The sequence below is a fragment of the Dama dama genome, chromosome 1 (assembly GCF_033118175.1).
Source record: "Dama dama isolate Ldn47 chromosome 1, ASM3311817v1, whole genome shotgun sequence".
Lineage (NCBI taxonomy): Eukaryota > Metazoa > Chordata > Mammalia > Artiodactyla > Cervidae > Dama > Dama dama.
In genome coordinates this window covers 21,331,031-21,350,544 of record NC_083681.1, presented here as the reverse complement: position 1 = coordinate 21,350,544, position 19,514 = coordinate 21,331,031, and the positions used below count along the sequence as shown (strand labels likewise).

The 19,514-nt window shown below is 37.3% G+C and overlaps 1 protein-coding gene across 3 annotated transcripts in view; it reads right to left on the bottom strand.

The window, feature by feature from the left end:
* The window catches only part of ZC3H12C (zinc finger CCCH-type containing 12C), a 72,795-nt gene that overhangs the window by 18,169 nt on the left and 35,112 nt on the right, over positions 1 to 19,514 (bottom strand). For 2 of the 3 annotated variants that reach the window (XM_061144383.1, XM_061144366.1), the window contains exon 2: positions 16,142 to 16,890. In XM_061144383.1, the coding sequence (XP_061000366.1) occupies positions 16,142 to 16,818 (677 nt within the window). In that variant the 5' untranslated portion in view covers positions 16,819 to 16,890. Of the gene's footprint in view, positions 1 to 16,141; positions 16,891 to 18,458; positions 18,576 to 19,514 lie in introns of those variants that run through there. The other variant, XM_061144374.1, reaches the window with a different exon arrangement.

Below are 19,514 nucleotides of genomic sequence, written 5' to 3'. Positions count from 1 at the left end.
AGTGAATAATTAATTACAAGCTTGACCTACTAGACAAATGCAAAACCTTGCACAGAATTAAAGAGAAAATCTTTTCAAGAACACACGAAGAGTTATAAAATTGGCTGTGCTCTAGGCCACAGAACAGATTTCAACAGACATTAAGAATCTATCATACAATATTCTTTGACAATGATATTAAAGATTAATATTGCTCTATACTGTAAACCAATTTAAAATTTTAATTTTAGAAATGACCCTATTTGTAGTAGTAACAAAAACTAAACAAATGTAAAGATGTTATAAGGGCTCTATAGAGAAAATGAAAATTGAAAACCTGTATTAAAGAGCATAAGAGAAGACCTAAATGAAAGGAACAATATCCCATTTTCATGGATGTTAAGACTCAATGTATGAAGATGGTAATTCTCAAATTAATGTTAGTACACTGAAATCCCAATAAAAATCCTCAAAGGGTTTTTTGTGAAACTTGAGAAGTTGATCCTAAAGTTCATTTGAAAAAACAAGAGGCCAAGGATAGTTAAGTAATCCTGAAGAATGAAAAAGGAGGAACCTCCCCACTAGTTTTGCATAAAACTACAGAAATCCAATCAGTGTTATATTAGCAAAGATTAAAAAACAGAAAATAAAGAACAGAAAAGTGAACCTAAGAGCGATCTCTCTCTTGCACACATACATACATGTGTATAAATTATAAAAGTGACATTACAGATAGATGAAAAATATGGATCATTTAACAAATGGTACTAGGGCAATCAATTATTTATGTGGAAAAAATAAAATTGCACTTTTACCTCATACCACACATAAAAATAAATTGTATATAGATCAAAGATTTAAATATGAAAATACTGTAAAACTTTTAGAAGAAATTATAGGAGACATTCATATCAAGAAAGAGGAATTCTTTTTACTACCAAGGAAAAGAATGATACATTTGAACACATAAAACTTCTTTATGAAAAAGATTCCATAAACAAAATAAAAATGCCATAGACTGGGAGAAGGTATTTGTAATACATAGGATTGATAAAAAGACTAGTACTCAGAATAACATAAAGTATTCCTGTACATTGAGAAGGGTAATCCTCCCCTTTTATTTTTTTTAAGGCAATAGATATAAACAGTGAATTCACAAGAGAGGAAACCCAAATGACCAACAAACAAATGAAAAAAGCTCAACAGTGAAGAAATGCAAATTAAAGCCAAAGTGAGACACCACTTCACACCCATCATATGGGGAGAGATAAAGTTTGCAAACACCAGATGTTGCCACGGATGTGTGACAGAAGTAACTCATACATTACAGGTGGGAGTATAAACTGGTATGACTATTCAGGAGGGCAATTTGGCAGTACTTTATTAGCAAGTTGAAAGCGTGTTTTCTCTCAAACATAGTAATTCCACAGCCAGTGGTACCTTGAAATCGGGTTGAAAGCACTCGGCCGTTGGCCAGCCTGAGGTCTCACATGGGGGCAGGCTAACGTCTTCCTTCTGTTCTATGGTTGGGGTGGGGAAAGGGACAGGCGCGTGGGGACATGTAGGGTTGGTCCCTGGGTGTCCAATACTCCCCCCCCCCCCCCCAGCCAATCCCTTCCGGATCAGGACAAAGCAATGAATGCTAACCAGAAAGCCCCTGCCAGCTTGCCCAGGCCCAGAATCATCCCTAGGAACAGGAAAATGAGCAAGCTGCAGGAGGGGCTGCCACAGCCTGGGAGGGGCTGGGGGAGACTGAGCTAGGCCTAACCTCATGAGGCGTGCTGAAGGGTGTGCTGGTTATAATATAAGGGGCAACTGAAGGAGGCTCTGATAAAGAATTATCAAAACAGAGTGATCTTGATTAAAAAAAAATTATGAAAAACAGGATGTCAGAGTGAACACAGTGTAGCTACCGGTGCAAGTTAACTGTCTGTTGAGTGTTTACTAAAAAAGTAGGATGATGTTTACAAACTGAAGTTCTACTGCCATATAAATAGAGGAGAAAATTCATCATGGTTTTGTAGTCACTTACAGGCTATATGTGCATGCATTTAGGGTTTTTTTCCTTAGTAGTAAAAATAGCTAATTCTCTATTTATGAATTGGCATGGTCCTATGGGCCTCTATTTGTTATTTCAACAGTTTGGCAATAGGATGCTACACCGAAAGCAAGTCCTGTTGGTGACTCAGAGGATTTGTGGCCACTTTTGATTAGGAAGGAGACCCTGGATGTTTGCTATAAAGTATCCTTTTGACTTCTTTGGCTCAGTGGGATTGGTTTCCCAGGGAAAATGCCAAAGTCACTGCTAATTCTAAGTTCCTGTTGAGCAAAATGGGTAATACAGCTTGAAGGCTGTGTGTGATTAAACCTGGCCTTTAGTGCAGAAAAATAAAAGGAGCCTGCCAGTAGGTCTCTTTCTTAAAGGGCTTATTTTACTCTGTCATGTTTGGAATAGGCATGTTTATAAAAATCTTGCTTTGCAGTGGCCAGAGGAAGGCTCATTTGAAGCAGACAAATTGGTATATTTACACCGATTTTTAGAAAAACCCCACTTAAAATAAAAGGATTATCAGCACCTCTGGATCTCAGGAAATAAATGAAAGAATGAACTGGACAGCCAGTAAGAATGAATTTAAAAACGGAAAGAAGGGATTAAGAAATGGAAAGCACCTTTCTCTTTCTCCAGGTTCTCGACCCTTCTCTGCGGTTGCTCCCTTCTACCTGCCTCAGTCTTCTTTGCTCATGTGGGACCTGGGAGAGGGAGATGACGGCTTCTTGGACAGATGATTCCCAAGGGCTTTAGGATCTGGGGATAGCTTACTTGAATGTTCTGGTATGGGTTCCACCTCCAAGACTGCCTGCATTCAACATGCAAAACGTAGCCAGGGAGGCAGAAATGATCAAGAGAAAGTAACAAGGAGTCTGAGAAGGTGGATAAGAAACTGTCCTAGAATTAAGGCATCAGGTTGGCAAATGGTTGCCCTGATAACTTGGAAGGAAGGGGAAACAAAAGGAGTCAGGCTGCAGAACAGCAACATGAGCCTGAAACTACAGGGCCACACAAGCCAACTTAGTTTTCGTCAGATGTGGAGAGAATCAGCCTTCCCCCTTAGGAGCTCTGGACTCTAATGCTTTTTAGAATTTAGTGCTGCTGGGTGGATCAGATCTGGTGAGGACACCACAACCCTTTTCTCCAGCTGATATCCACCTTAAGAGTTATCTTCCAGTGCCCTGGAAAGATATGCAATCATGTGCCAAGGTTTTCTGCGGCGTGGTTTCAGTTCACAGGCACGTGTGTGAGGATGGACACTTGGCTGACCAAACAGGCATGATTGGCGGATGGAGTGCTGTGGCCGCGGGTCCCTTCTCCAGCGACTCAGGAGGCTCAGGAGCCTCAGATGCTCGCTGCTGATGGCAAGCTTCCAGGTCTTTCTGCAAAACGGGGTGTGGGAGAAGCCGCAGTGCTGCTGCTACCTGAGTCCCAGTGATTCCATCAGTGGGTCACTGAGGCATTTTCTAAATTAAGGGGGATGGATTCAGGGGTGAATCAGAATAGACACTAATCCTCTCCACTTCTGTGGAAGCTTTGTTGCTGGAATTCAAGCACAGATAAGAGAAAAGGTATCTGTATGTCAGGGGATAGAGAGTTACTTAGGTACTGGCAACAGTAATCTAGTTGGGGGTGAAAATGGAGAAAGGTGAAGACAAAAAGAAACTCAAGAATGCAGTGCTACCTGCCTAGTGAGAGTTATTCACACAGGGAGCAAACATGTCTGGGTCTACCAACAAATAAGACAAGACTTGGCAATGAAAAGTCAGTATATTACCACCGTAGGAAGGCTGGACACTGGGAAAAGGAATGCTGCCAGAAACTGAGGGAGATATAAGGGATGCTGCCTAACTCTGACGCCTTCCCACCTCCACTGGGGACTGCTCTGCTGAAAGCAGACAGGAAAGAATTGGCAAGTGGTGCCAACTATTAATGAGCAAAATTGACCTAATGGAGGCGCCTCATGGAGAAACCTTATATATGTTTCTTTTCCTGTCTTAGTCTTTTCCTATCCTTTCTTACAGAACTGGAACCATGCACATATTCTGCAATTTCTACTGACCCCTCTCATTTCACCTGTATCCAGAAAAACATCCAAGTTGTGGGTATCCCTAGACAACCTTCCACCTCTTGTTTTTCCCTAAGGTTCCTGAGCAAATAGGTCTTCTGTTGGAGGAAATGCTTCTCTTGTCTCTAAATGCTGTTCATCTGTTGGGAAGAGACCTCCTGGATAAATGAAAGGCTATCATATTCTGTACTCCAAGTAGATTTCTCAAACTCCTGGGAGATGGTGAGTATGTGCTTATTGATACTGAGAGTAAATATGTGCTAGGGGTGTGCCAGGCTATGGGCCCAAATTTTGAATGAGAGGTTTTCTAGTACATGGGCAATTAATATTCCACAAGGAAAACAAACTGCTCATTTATTAGTCATTGCAACTTCGCCAGCAGATTTCTGTACTTCATTGTAGGGCTTATTCCAGACAATAAGATGAAATTAATTTCTAGACCAAGCTGTGAAAAGTGCTACAAAGGTCTGGGACTTGGCTAATTGAAGCTTCATTGTGTGCATCCAGGGACTCCCACTCAGAGTTTCAGACATATGTACCTATTAGTGAACTAGAAACTGGAAACCAAGGGGAGCTGAAATGAACACAAATTATCTTAACAAACATATTCTTTATACGATTTTCACTATCATAACTTTTCATTATTTTGTAAGTTCACTTTATCTCATATCTAATGGGATTATCTTTAATTTATTCACGTATACTATGTAACAAATTTGAAAAGCCCATCAAGTCTACTTTTCTGTCTTCAACAGAGGGGCAATTTCATAAACACTCAAACTAATATGATATTTGTTATATCTTATATAAATATCCTGTATACTTTCCACTAGAGAACTGAAGTACTCTTTCTTACTATGTGCCATTAAATTAGTCACCTGTGATGGTTAATAGGTTACAAAGGTATATTTTGTGATGCAGAGAAAAATTCAGGGAACCACACATTTTAATGTAGCTTGCCTCAATACAGGACCTAAAAGAGAGGGAAAATGGGTGAACCATTCCATCTGCTGTATTTAGGAAACATAATTTCATGTATTATACTGATAAGTTATATATACACATATCATTACTAGGTTAACCACAGGATAAGGAAGGGTAATTTTAGAATTATAACTGTTATCTTCCCATGGCAGACATGAAGAGCAATTGAAAAACATGGAGAAACCTAATAAGGGAATGAAAGTAACTATTAGAGGGGACTGCTTCTGTATAATTCTTTTCATGCATTAAAAAAGAAAAATAAGCAGCCTTTTCCCAATTATCTGTTATTTTTTCAAATTTGATTTTGCTTTAGTTTGAGTATTCGCTTTGAATTAACTTGTTACTTATGGGTTTCATAGCTGGCGCTAGTGGTAAAGCATCTGCCTGCCAATGCAGGAGATGGTAAGAGATATGGTTTCCATCTTTGGGTTGGGAAGATACCCTGAAGGAGGAAATGGCAACCCACTCCAGTATTCTTGCCAGGAGAATCCCATGGACAGAGGAGCTTGGCTGGCTACAGTCCATAGGGTTGCAAAGAGTCAGACATAACTCAGCGTCTAAGCACACATACACATAACTTGTTACTTATAATGCTTGTAAAGAACCTTGGAAATCATAGGTGATTTTTATTTTCTTATTTTCTAAAATTTATGTAATGTGTATCCCTTATACACTTGTATATGATCAAAGGAAAGCCATCCTTAAAAGGTTTTCCTTAACTCATTTAAAATCTAATTGTAAAAATCATGCCTAGAAGGTCATGTTTAGTACTACTACTAATAGTAAATTGAAAGCATTAGAAAAGAAAGTGTTCGTCGCTCAGTCGTGTCTGACTTTGCAGCCCCGTGGACTGCAGCCCACCAGGCTCCTCTGTCCATGGGATGGGATCTTCCAGACAAGAACACTGGAGTGGGTTGCCATTTCCTCCTCCGGGGATCTTCCCGACCCAGGGATTGAACCTGGGTCCCCTGCACTGCAGGCAGATTCTTTACCATCTGAGCCACCAGGAAAGCCGTAGTAAATTAGCACGACTAATTACCATGCTAGTATTAGTAGTAGCATTACTATTAAATAGAGATGGCTCTGCACGAATAGGTCAACACAGTGAAAATAACAAAATGTGGAGTTAGACATGAATGTAAGTATTGTCTTTAGTACATTTCTGTGTGACCTTGGCAAGTTACTTGTTCTGAACCTCACTTTTCTGACATTTAAAATGGAGGTAATCCCACCTACGTTACAGGACTGTGAGAACCGCACCAGGTAACGTCCAGAGAGCACTGACTAGACAGAGCGCGGGCACACAGAAGGCTTCAACAAGTACCAGTTCCTCACTTCCTCACATCCTTTGGGCCTAAGTTTTAGAAAATGGTAAAAAAGCCTGCTTTGGAATGAAAATGAAACCAGTCAATTTGTAATAGCTTTAGTCTCACTGCTGAAAGTAAATTGTGATTTTCCTTTTTAGATCAATGTGTTTGATATGTGGAGATCACTAAGTGAAGTGAAAGGCGCTCAGTCGTGTCCGACTCTCTGCGACCCGGTGGACTACACAGTCCATGGGATTCTCCACCAGAATACTGGAGCGGGTAGCCTTTCCCTTCTCCAGGGGATCTTCCCAACCCAGGGATCAAACCCAGGTCTTCCGCATTGCAGGCGGACTCTTTACCAGCTGAGCCACAAGGGAAACAAACAAAAAAGAGATCAAGCTAATCAGGGGACTCAAAAAAAAAATCCAAAAAAAACCTAACAGATAATCCATCAGTTTTTTATAACCTTCTATACATCATTTTTTATTTAAATCAAAACCTTGACCTATAAGTTTGCTACACTCTCCATTGGAATATTCAAATATGATCATAAAACCTTTGTGACCTTAATGGGTCATTATGAGTGAGTGAGTGAAGTCGCTCAGTCGTGACTGACTCTTTGTGACCCCACGGACTGTAGCCCACCAGGCTCCTCCATCCATGGAACTTTCTAGGCAAGCGTACTGGAGTGGGTTGCCACTTTCTTTTCCGGGGGATCTTCCCGACCCAGGGATCAAATCTGGGTCTCCCGTATCGTGGGCAGACGCTTTACCGTCTGAGCCACCAGGGAATCAGCTACATATAATGGTAAGGATACAAGTTTGTCAGTGAAGTACTTACAGTGAAAAATATGAGTAAAATGTATCCTTTTAAACTAGAAAACCATATTTGAATCTTTAGTACTGAAAGTCCTAAGTCCTTCAAGTTTAGATATAGTTAACTTAATATATTAATATAATAATAATAAATATTTATTGAATACTAAATTATTAACATACCTAGGTGCTCTTCAAATATTTGAAGACTAATTTTTCAATTTTTATGCCTCATTGCACACAAATCATGTTGAATATGTGAAAATAGATTTTAATTTTAAGCAATGCTTTCAAATACTAATGCATTATCAGTGTTAAACGATTGTTAAGAAGAAATTCTCCCACATTTATCCCATTTTCCTTAAACAGGGAAACAGGAGTGCAGCTGGATATCATCTTCAATATGCAAACAAGAGAATATGTTCTTTCCTATCACTGTAGTCTAATTAAATTTCATATTGTATTTAAAAATCTATAATTCCATATGCTGACTCATGGGCATCTAGAACTTTTATATTCAAGGCTCAAAGAGTGATTTATGCCGATTTTGTCACTCTTGTAGCTATTCAACTTCTATTCTCTGATCTCCCTCCCACTACACAAAGATCACTTTGAACCTAAACCTAGTGGTCAGGAGGCAATACACCCAGAAAATGCTCCCTTGTTGCAAATAACTTGATCAAAGTTGATCAAGTTGTGTCCTAACTAGAAATCTATGCTCCCTTGTTGCAGATAGCTTGATCAAGTTTATCAAGTTGTGTCCTAAATAGAAATCCCACAGTGTGGCTCAGAGGCCTTTGTAGGGAGCAATGAAGGGAATTTTTAAGTGGGAAACACAGCACCCTCTTCTACCTTTGTTCGTTTTAAATAGTGGGCTTCCTTTTAAGATTTGCAGGATTGTACTGCTTTAAAGGAAAATAAAAGTCTGACAAAATCACTGATTTAGGACAATGAAAATTTCAACACCAAAATGACAATGGAAATCTTAACATGAAATAGTTTACTCTTACCCTCCAGTTGGTGGACACGGGGCATGTGACCAAAAGTTTTGAGAATGGGAAAGGATTAGGAAAAAGGGAAGTAGAAAGATTTCCTCACTTTATAAGGTTCACAATTTGAAGACAGAATTAATAATAAGAAGCACATCTAGCTAATCTAGATCCAAGTGGGTCATTAGTCTAAAGATGAAGAGAACGTGTCTGTAAAGTAGATGCAGAAATGTAAAACCTGAAACACTTTTTCCTATTATAATTGGGTGACTGTCCCCATTTCTTATAATCACTAGTTAGGTGATTTATAATTACCAATAACTTTATTCATATGTAATGGGATTATTAACATTGCTATTTCCTAGGTTAAGGTTTAAATAAGCACATATGAGATAACAGGAAAGTTTACTGACCATTTACTGACCATCTATTAAAATTACTGACTGATGACACACGGAAGACACACTTAGGCTTATAAAGAGATGCGGTGGAATAGAACTAGTATCTGTCTTTGTCGGACTCCACCCTGATATAATCAAACAACAGAAAAAACGAGTTCTGATTCTCTGATTCTTTTTGCAGTACCTAGGATTTTCTTTAAAACAATAAGAGAAATGGGACACTGCCAACTAGCCTTAAACAGAACCTATGACGCTGACAGTCATCCAGAGGGAAATTAAGCTGTCCTTTAATTGATGTTAAGCCCTTACTAAGTTGAGACTTAAAAAACATTTCACTGAGAAGCTGTCCAATAGAAGTATGATGTGAACCACAAATATAATTTAAAATTACCTTTTAAAAAGTAAAAAGTAGGTGAAATTAATTTTAGTAATGTATTTCATTTAACTCAATGCTTCAAAAATTATCATTTTTATACATATTCAGCGTGAAAATTGTTGATATATTTCACATATTTTTGTACTAGGTTTTCAAAATCTGGTATGTATTTTACATTTACAGACTATCTCAATTTGGATTAGGCACATTTCAAAAGCTCAACAGCCACATGTAGCCAGTAGTCACCACATTGGACTATGCAGGTCCACTGAACATAATTTTGAGACGTTTTGTTGAGAACCAAAATCAACTTTGACTGAACCCTGGCAAGTTGCAGTCTCACATCTGTAATCTAAGCCAAAAACTTGGATTAGGTGTCCAGGAGGATTTAGTATAGCCCTGTATACTAAAACGGTAAACAAGGCTATACTAAAATGGGCTGTCCTAAAATGGTAAATAGGCAATAGGATGGCAAACCCACCCAACAACTGAAGGCAAATTATGGAGCCTAGACTAGATAGACTTCAATATTCAAATTCACACTGAAAAGAGTTCTCAAGTCCATATAGCTTTCACAAGTCAGATTAGATACATAAAAGCCTTTGTGCCTTTAGAAAGATTAATCTATAAATAAATCCTATTTATAAACACTGCTAAATTCTGCTTGTATTTTATAAATATGTAAGCTTAGTCCACTATTCTTGATATAAAGAAAAGTTAACACAACTTGGACATTTTTCTGTTCATAGTCTGACTCTGTATCTGTCCAGACTTTAAGAAAATGACTTCAGTGACTCACCTGGAGTGCTGTTCTACACCCCAGGTAAGATTCAGATATATGCCACACCAGCTGGTTTCTAAGACAAGTCTTTTCGATGGGTAGGGATCAAGCAGATGGTTGTTTTATGTCTGTATTCTCTGCCATTAGATTGGGATACAAAAGCAATATTCTTAGTTCTTTTGCCAGAAGTTGTCCACAATTTAACTTCTGTGTGTATTTTCAAAATCAATAGGTGTCCTTGTCTGCAGTCTTAGTGCTCAAATCCTTCTCTTAATTTCTCTACAGAGTGAACTTTCTTAAAGGTAAATGTAAACATAGAGGCAATACAGGAAGGGATCCTATTGGTCAAAAATGGCCCTCCTAAGATTTTTAGCAAAGAAAATATCTTCCTAATACTCTACACAAACATGCAGCAACAAGGCCTGCCCATCAGTTAGGAGATTTGAGCTAAAACCAAAAGCCTGGATTTACTGACCAAGAGAGACTTGCAATGATAGGGGAGTAGCAGTGAGGAGGAGTTTCAACAGTTTGTTCATATCAAATGGAGAAGGCGGCGGCACCTAGCTTCTATTCCATGAAACGGGAGAATCTGTGCTGCACATGGCATAGAGGTAGTAACGAGGCTCTGGGTTTTTTTCTTGTTCACCACTCTTATTTTATATATTTGGTAGAAGCAAGGACTGTGAAGAAAGCTGAGTGCTGAAAAATTGATGCTTTTGAACTATGGTGCTGGAGAAGACTCTTGAGAGTCCCTTGGACTGCAAGGAGATCAGTCCTGGGTGTTCTTTGGAAGGACTGATGCTGAAGCTGAAACACCAGTACTTTGGCCACTTCATGCAAAGAGTTGACTCATTGGAAAAGACCCTGATGCTGGGAGGGATTGGGGGCAGGAGGAGAAGGGGATGACAGAGGATGAGATGGCTGGATGGCATCAACCGACTTGATGGGTTTGGGTAGATTCCAGGATTGGTGATGGACAGGGAGGCCTGGCGTGCTGCGATTCATGGGGTCGCAAAGAGTCGGACACGACTGCGTGACTGAACTGAACTGAACTGAAAGGAGAATATGGAGATACAGTTTTAATGAAGTCCAGTGACTAGGTCATGAAAGCATACTGAAGAAATCAAAAACTTTTAGGAATCTAAGAGCACTGACATCCAACTTACACTCCCTTCCCTGATGGTTCCCAAGATGGTACTTTGTTAATGGCAGGAAATGTCATCTGAACCTAAAACCACAGGCAAATAAAAACACTGGACTCATTTAAGGAAAAACAAATTTAAACTATCTGATACATGTGGATAGACAATAATTCTATACTCCACTGCTGAACTACCACAGGCTTAACAGAATCAGAATTTGAAGAATGGTAAAGCTACTTGGAGGAAATAAAAATCACAGTATCATTTAGAATTTCATTTTAGAAGTATGATAAATATTGCTTATGCTTTATTTTTGTGTCTGTATCTAGAGTATAACTTCACTCATTTGAAAAGACCCTGATGCTGGGAAAGATTGAAGGTAGGAGGAGAAGGGGATGACAGAGGATGAGATGGTTGGATGGCATCACCAACTTGATGGACATGAATTTGAGTAAGCTCCAAGAGTTGGTGATGGATAGGGAGGCCTGGCGTGCTGCAGTCCATGGGGTTGCAAAGAGTTGGCCACGACTGAGCAACTGAACTGAACTGATACACTTCATGGTATACTTACCAAGTATCTGCCCTACTATGGAAAGAGGCCTATTTGCTGAATGACCAATTTGCAAAATTATTGAGAGGGTTTTTTGTTTTTTTTTTTTAGCTTTTGAAGAATTAACTGCACCTTTTTGTCAGTAATTGCTAGTTAGTCCAGCTTCACTGAGTATTAATTTCATTCTATTTTATATTTCAGAAATCAAGTACTTTGGTACAAAAGTTTAGGGCTTTTGCTAAACTTATTAGTTTACTCTCTTCTATTTTTGAATATTTGTCAATTTTGGGTGAATTGCTTATTTAAGAAACTTACCCAGAACTTCTATCAGTGTGGCACATTTTTAAGAGGATATTAATAAGTTGAAAGAAGTATGCTTCCTGCAAAGCAACACAGGATCCCTGCAATTCTGGGAACCATGCTGTATATTGCAGTTATAGGACTCATTCCCAGGCAGTTTTGGGTTCACCCAGATCTAAGAGCCTGAGCCTCCTTTATGAAACAAATAGAAATCATTGAAGAAAACTGATGATATAAATATGAAGAATTAAAATATACCTATAGGTTCATAAGAACAAGATGAACTGCTAAATTGCTATGGGTTAAACACTGAATTAACACATAATTCAACATAATTCTCTGGTGTTGGAAAAGACTCTTGAGAGTCCCTTGGACTGCAAGGAGATTCAACCAGTCAACTCTAAAGGAGATCAGTCCTGAATATTCATTGGAAGGACTGATGCTGAAGCTGAAGCTCCAATACTTTGGCCATCTGATGTGAAGAACTGACTCATTAGAAAAGATGCTGATGCTGGGAAAGATTGAAGGTGGGAGGAGAAGGGGACGACAGAGGATGAGATGGTTGCATGGCATCATCGAGACTTGATGGATCTGAGTTTGAGCAAGCCCCGGGAGTTGGTGATGGACAGGGAGGCCTGGCGTGCTGCAGTCCATGGGGCTGCAAAGAGTCAGACACGACTAAGTGACTGAACTGAACTGAAACGTTGAATAAAAAAACTGAAACAAGTAAGTTTTCATTACATTAGTTACTATATTCTGGATTAAAATGCAGAATCTAGCTTTTTAATGATAATCTTTTTAATGATAATAAATGTAATTTACTGAGCACCTATTACATGCCAGGCACTCGGTACTGATTATCTTTAATTCTAATAAGAAGCCTGCAAGATAAGAGTTCCCCCCTTTTTAGAATCCTGAAAACTGAGATTGGACAGTTTAAACAAGTTACTCAGAATCACAAAGATAGTGTGTAGAGAACTTTTTTAAAAGCCCATTTTGGTAATTTTAATAAAGTGCCTTTCTTTCCTACTTTTAATTTACATCTAAAGAGTCATTTATATCAGTTCTATTACTAGCATTTAAATGAAATTAAAATATATTCATCTTACATATGGAATATATCTGCTTGAGAAATCAGAAAGGAAATAAAGTAATACTGTATTCTTAACTTACCCTCACATTTACCTACTATAATTTATTGTGTGTGTAAATTTATTATATAACAGGTTTGCTAAAGTACCATGAGTAGGATGTTAGGTTAAAAAGTAAAAGCATGTTTGTTATATTTTATACAACAGAAAATGGGTAAAATCTCTCTGCATTTTTGTTAAAATTAAGATTTTGAATCTGAAGTAGATATGCATTTCTAAATGACTTTTTAACTTTATGCAGATCTCATAAGTGGCAGAATGTAAAAGTTTACTGTAAATTTCCATAAGTTCTGGCACTTTCAAAGTTATGGGCATGGCACAACATTTCATTGTGACTTACAGTATAATGCTGCTATAATAAAAATTTCCTGTCAAGTTGTTCTCTCCTGAAATGAAGCATCTCAGTTTATGTGATGGAAGAAAATATATGATGGAGGTGAGAACTGAATCTGCATTGTTCCATCTTTATAGTAAAAGGAACAGAATGAGGCCCAAATAGCGCGGGGGTACAAGTGTGTTTTCAATAATTATATATAATAGATTGTTTGAAATGCCTCCTTTATGCCATTTATTTTTGTATCTCATCATCTGGGATACATAAAATTTAGAGTTTTATGCAGATTTTCAGTTATCAAAGTACTTTTCAATTGCCACTGGGAACTAGATTTCAATCATGTGAGTTGATTCAACTGTGACATCATTTATCTAAAGGACATCCATTTAAAAAGAATTCACTTCTATGGGCTTTGATGCTGTTTCTCCCCTCCAGGTTGTTCTGCTGACAACCCCAAAGTGCCTTTACCTCCAATGCCAAATTCTCCACTTGCGTGTTTCTTGTCTCCTCCTTCAGAGAACTCTGCTTCACAAAGTGAACTCTCATATGATTGCTGTTGTGAACTTTCTCCCAAGCCCCTCAGCTGATAGAGTTTCATTTTATGTAAAACTAAAAAGTCATTTCCCAACTCCTCCTCTTCCTTCCCTTCCTCTGTCACCTTGCTAGAATAACAGTGTAGCTCTATTCCTTCGTTTCTTGACATACTGTAACTGGGTTTCTATCTTCAGTACCACATGGCTCTTGAAGACAATGACTTCCTGGCTGTCATGTCCTTGATCTGTTTTCAGTTCTACCCACAGGATATTTTCTCCTTAAAGCCTCTTCTTTGATGGCATTTGTGTGTGTCTTGGTTTTACTAGCACTACTTAGACTGGTATTTTCTAAACTACTCTTTCCCTGGATCATCAGTTTTTTCCACCTCCCGACCTATTGCTATCCATACTTTTCATGATGAATGGTTCTCAACACTGACTAAGCATCAGAAATACCTGGGCACTTAAAAAATAGTGTAGAGTTATTTGAGCTCTATCATACACTTCTGAGTCAGAGTTGAGCCCTGGAAAATGTATTTTGTTAAAACCCGCTCTGCTGCTTTTAGCTGCATGTGACTATGGCGGCAAGTGTTTCTCTAGGCTGCCTTCCTTCATTACTTGCTTGCTTGGCGCTTCCATGGTGTTTCGGCTTTACTCATTATCACTCTGCTGAGGTACTTGTTAAACAGTTAAAAAAAAAAAATAAAAAGAGCTCCAAAAAAAAAGAAAAAAAAATCATTTCATGGCGAAGTGTGGGAAAGATTAAACAACAGAGATTACTTTGCTGAAGGACTTCTCAAAGTTGTATGTACACATCATACCTTTATGATACTTAAGGCCCTTTTTACTCCATTAGAAAATGTTGTTTGCATCCAACTTGATCGCCTGCCTCCTATAATCCACTATAAATATCATGGCCAGATTATCAGTTTAAGGCACAGCTCTACTCTTGACATTTCCCTCCTCAAAAATTGTCAGTTACCTGTGGCTCAGAGCCAAGTTTAAACTCTCTAGCTTGGTATTTGAGGTTTTTTGGAAAATCTGACTTGAACATTTTTAACTTGCTTTTTACCTTTCATTAGATGATGAAAAATGTATAGACTCTGAAGTCAGACATATTTGGAGATGAATTACATTTTACCTGCGGCAAATTTGCTTATAAATGAAAGATAACCTTTCCATCAAGTGGAAGCAGTATTATTTTGAGGATTACAAGTTAGTCCTTCTCATACCCTATGCAGAAATACTTGCTAACACCTAAAAAACAGTGGTTCTCAAATTTCAGTAGGCACCATTATCAGTGGGGGTATTTGTTAGAAAAGGAGATGGCTGGGCTATACCTTGATCTAGACTTGGTAGGTCTATGTGTGGACTTGGTAGTTTCTAGAACTACACTGTCTAATATGTAGACACAGGCTAAAAATTAAGCATTTGTAGTATGGTTAATCTGAACTGAGATGTGCTATAAGTGTAAGATACCCAATTTTAATACTTAATATGAAAGAATGCCAAAATATTTCTAACAATTTTTTTATTGGACATACATTGAAATAATAATATTTTATCTATATTAGCCTAGCTAAAATGTTTTTCATATTAATTTCCCTTGTTTAATTTTTTATTGTGCCATTGAACAGCGCTGCTCTAGAATGTACACAAGTTAGCACAAGTTCCCCCAATGATTCTTTGGTAGTTATGCTCAGATCACTTTGAGAAACAATATATGAAATGTTAAGCTTTCTGAAAGAAGAACTGATACCTTTATATATCTTTATATCCCCACAGTATTCTGTACATCGTGGGCAGTTAACTATATACAAATTGAATTTACACTCACTTTACATTGTAAGCCATCAAAATCCTAAAAAATTATTTTTGAATTACATTTCTTAAGTGGAACAATAACAACAACAACAAAAAACAAGCACCTGAAATTATGGCTTTGTTCCCAAATTAAAAAAAAAAATCTTCTCAAAGAACTGGGATTTTATCCTATGGTTATTTGACTTTGTATAGAAATAGGCCATTTATCCCTCTAGGTTCCAAAACTGTTCAATATAATCATACTCAAGTTCTTCAATTAAAACTAATATTTAACTTTATACTGGGATATGTGTTAATTTTTATACCATAGTAAAGTTAGCCAGATGAGTGGGGGAAAACATATCTGGGGAAAAGGAGGTCTTTTATTTAGGGACAAATGAGGTGAGAATGGCTGACCACTTTGGAAGGAAGAGCGAGAACTAAGAAAGACATGATTAGAAATATGGAAGCTAATGCTGGGATGAAGAACAACTTTGACATTAAGAGAAATGGTCACAAAATTAGAAGTATGTCTTAAAGATTGTTTAGTAATAATGAGTGAAGATTTCCCCACTTACCTCATTGCCACATTGCTGCCATCGATAACTATCGGTCTCAGATTTTCCCCATCATCTGTTATAATCTCTTGCATCGGAGATTCAGACCGCTGAGATTCCAGGGAAGACGTTTCCCGCATTATAACGTTAAGTGTACTAACTGTTTGTTCAGCCTCACTTTTATTTCCAAGTTTGACAAGTTCTCCCAGAATATCATTGATTAAAGCATCAGTACCAAGTTTGTTTAGCACAAGTTGAACCTGTTCTTCAGAATAACCTAACTTCAGTGCAAACTCCAGTTTTGTTTGGTATTCTCGCACCACATCAGGGGGTTTTTTCATTTCCTTGGATGGCTGGGACTCTTCAGGTTTAAAGTCTTGCAAAATTTCACTGCATTTGAGTATGTGAGGCTCTAAACAGGGAGACCTACATAGCTGTCTGTGAGTCTTGGTTAATAAGCATGGCTCTACTGAGATGCTACTCAATTGTTCTGACTCATTATCAGAATTTGTGCTTTCTTCAGAGTCACCAGAGCTCGCATTCTCTTCAGACACCTCTTTTTCTTCCTTCCCGGAATTAACTTTATCCATTGTTGGTTTTTCTACCATTGACCAAGGTACAGATGTACTTAAATGTGGGTCAGTGCTCTCCACATAAAGGTGGCCTGGGTCATGCCCCAGATGATCCTTCAAGCCCATGAAGCTGTTATGTGTACTTGACTCCACTTTGCTGTTTTTTCTGTATTCTTGAATGCAAAGCACCCCGTATTCCTAGAGAAAAATGTAGAATATTTAGAATTTCATATTTACTGGTTCATTTCTGGTTCAATAAAGAAGTTGGGAGAGAGTATCAAACTACTGGATATCAACTTTGTTTTATCTGCATCCTCTCATCACTCATAACACCTTTCCAAGATAGTATCATGTCTTTTTCAGACAATGACGTTAGGAATTAGAAAGGCTAAGTATTCCCTACAAGGCAGCAAAGTAAATAAGTAGAGGAACTGGATTTTTTTTACCCAGTTTTGTCTGGTTTCCAAACCCATGCTTTCCCCACAGTATCATGCTGTTTCTCAATCGAGATGGAAGAGATTTTCCCAGAGTTAGAAAGGCCTGTTTCTACAGTGACACACAGAATATTATTTAAAAAAAAAAAAAGCATGTTTTAGATGTGCTATGACAGGTTATATACATTTTTTCTAAAAGAATCCATAAAAATTTGCAAACATTCTTTTAAAGAGAAAGCCATGTGAAAAGGAAAACATTAACTTACTATAATTTAAAAGTTGTTAATTTGGATTAATCTAAAGACTTTCAAAAATAATTTAGGTACTGTAGTGAAAGAGCATAGATTCTACAAGAGCCAACAAGGAATGAAATAATTACAAAGTGAAACATGTAAATCCATGGCTGATTCATGTCAATGTATGGCAAAAACCACTACAATATTGTAAAGTAATTAGCCTCCAACTAATAAAAATAAATGAAAAAAAAAAAGAAAAATAGTAAAAAAAAAAAAAAAAAAAGTGAATTATATTCCACTTAAGAGATGAATAGTTTTGCCCTAATAATCTTAATTTTGCAAATCCTGAACACAGTAACAGAATACAACTCTCAACACTGTGCTACCCTTATTAAGTGCCAAAGACTAGTCTCTTTCATTCCAGGGGGAAAAGCTCTCATTCTAGCATAGTTATAATAGGAATATATTTCATTAGCAGCAGATAATTAAGTACATTGAATAAGTGAATAGAGTTTATTCAAAATAAAATTGAATAAATGTTATCTTAATTTCTTGAATTTTATGGCAGAAAATACTTCTGTATCACATTAGATAATTACCTAACTGCTATCTGCATTTGGTTAAAGTCATCTTTTCTTTTGCTTTCCCCATGCAGGAATGCTTTTATGTTTAAAATGCTTTTGCCATTTTACTAGTTTCTTTAGAATCAGTTGAGATTAATCATTATTTCTCTACCAGGAACAGGTTAGCAAAATAAAATTATTTTCTCTTGTGCTTCATTGTAGGGACTATATGCACATCAGCAGTTTACTTATTAAGGCAATTTCAGTGTTCTATCCATGATTAACATTAGTAAGCCAATGGCAGCTGAATTTGAGACTGTCATAAAACACCTATTTAAATAACCTAAAAAAGAAAATTGGAAAAACATTTTATTCTACAGTTCCTCAACATCTTATTTACAGTAGAAAGAAGCTATTATATAAATGCTAAGAGAAAATGCTAAGTGATTTTCTAAGAAGCTGCACATTTGAATGCATTTGGTGAACTTATTACAGAGTGTAGTATTTCTACATAATGAAATAAATTATATTACCTATGGTAAATACTAGAGAAGAGACCATGGAATCTTTAGCTTGATAACAGTACACTTAAAATCCCTCCAGTGTAGAACTCCTACACATTTCCACGGGAGTTTCTTCAGGTCTTATCCCTTGAGAAGACAGATAACTTTAACATCATTGTTCTAATATGGCATTCATTAGTTTTTAAAGAAACATCACCCTCTTTTTGCTTCTGATTGCACAAATGATAAAAAAAGAAATTTTCCTTGGGAGACCTCTATATACATCTGCTCTATTATGAAGCTGTATCCATTTCAATTTTTTTCTATTAATATGGATGTGCATGAGCCCAATTATTAGAATTAAAGGAAGGGATTTTGAAAGCAAATCTTTATAGTCAGTGATTTATTAACTACTGTAATATACTGACACCATAATGCAAGCAACAAATCACAACAGCATTCTAATAAAGGGATACAGTTAAAAAGAAAAATCTGTATTGTGGCCTTGGTAGAGCTTCCACCGAAAGTATCTTAAACAAGGAAAACCTATTGGAAGCTGGGCTGCCTGGCAACCAGAGCTGGTTGCTAAGCGGCACTCTTTTAACGTGCCATCATGAATGCTAGCACAGTGAAAGAATAATTTGGTATGAACAAAAGCCTATAAAAGAGACTGGGACTTAAGTGCGTCTGGTTTACCCTCTGAGAACAATGCAGCTGCCAAACCAATCTGGAAGCTCCGACATCATTGTTCTGTAAACCTCACAATCTGCTCTGACTGCAGGAAGTGTATTTAATGGGCAACATTTTTGATCTCCCCTAAAGTTTGGATTTTGCATAAGTGCTGTTGCGAGATAATTCTTCAAGATAATGATTCACCGACCAAATCCCTGAATTGAACTAGGAAATATTATTTTAATATTGAGCTGTAATGTTTTTCTTTTGGACCATTTTAAACAAAATGAACACTTTATGGAAAATACAGTCAGTGGGGAACATTAGAATGAAATATTATGTTTAAAGAATTTTCACATTTGTCACAGAAGTAAAACCAGATATTAAAAAGTTTTTAAACTGAAAATTAACCAG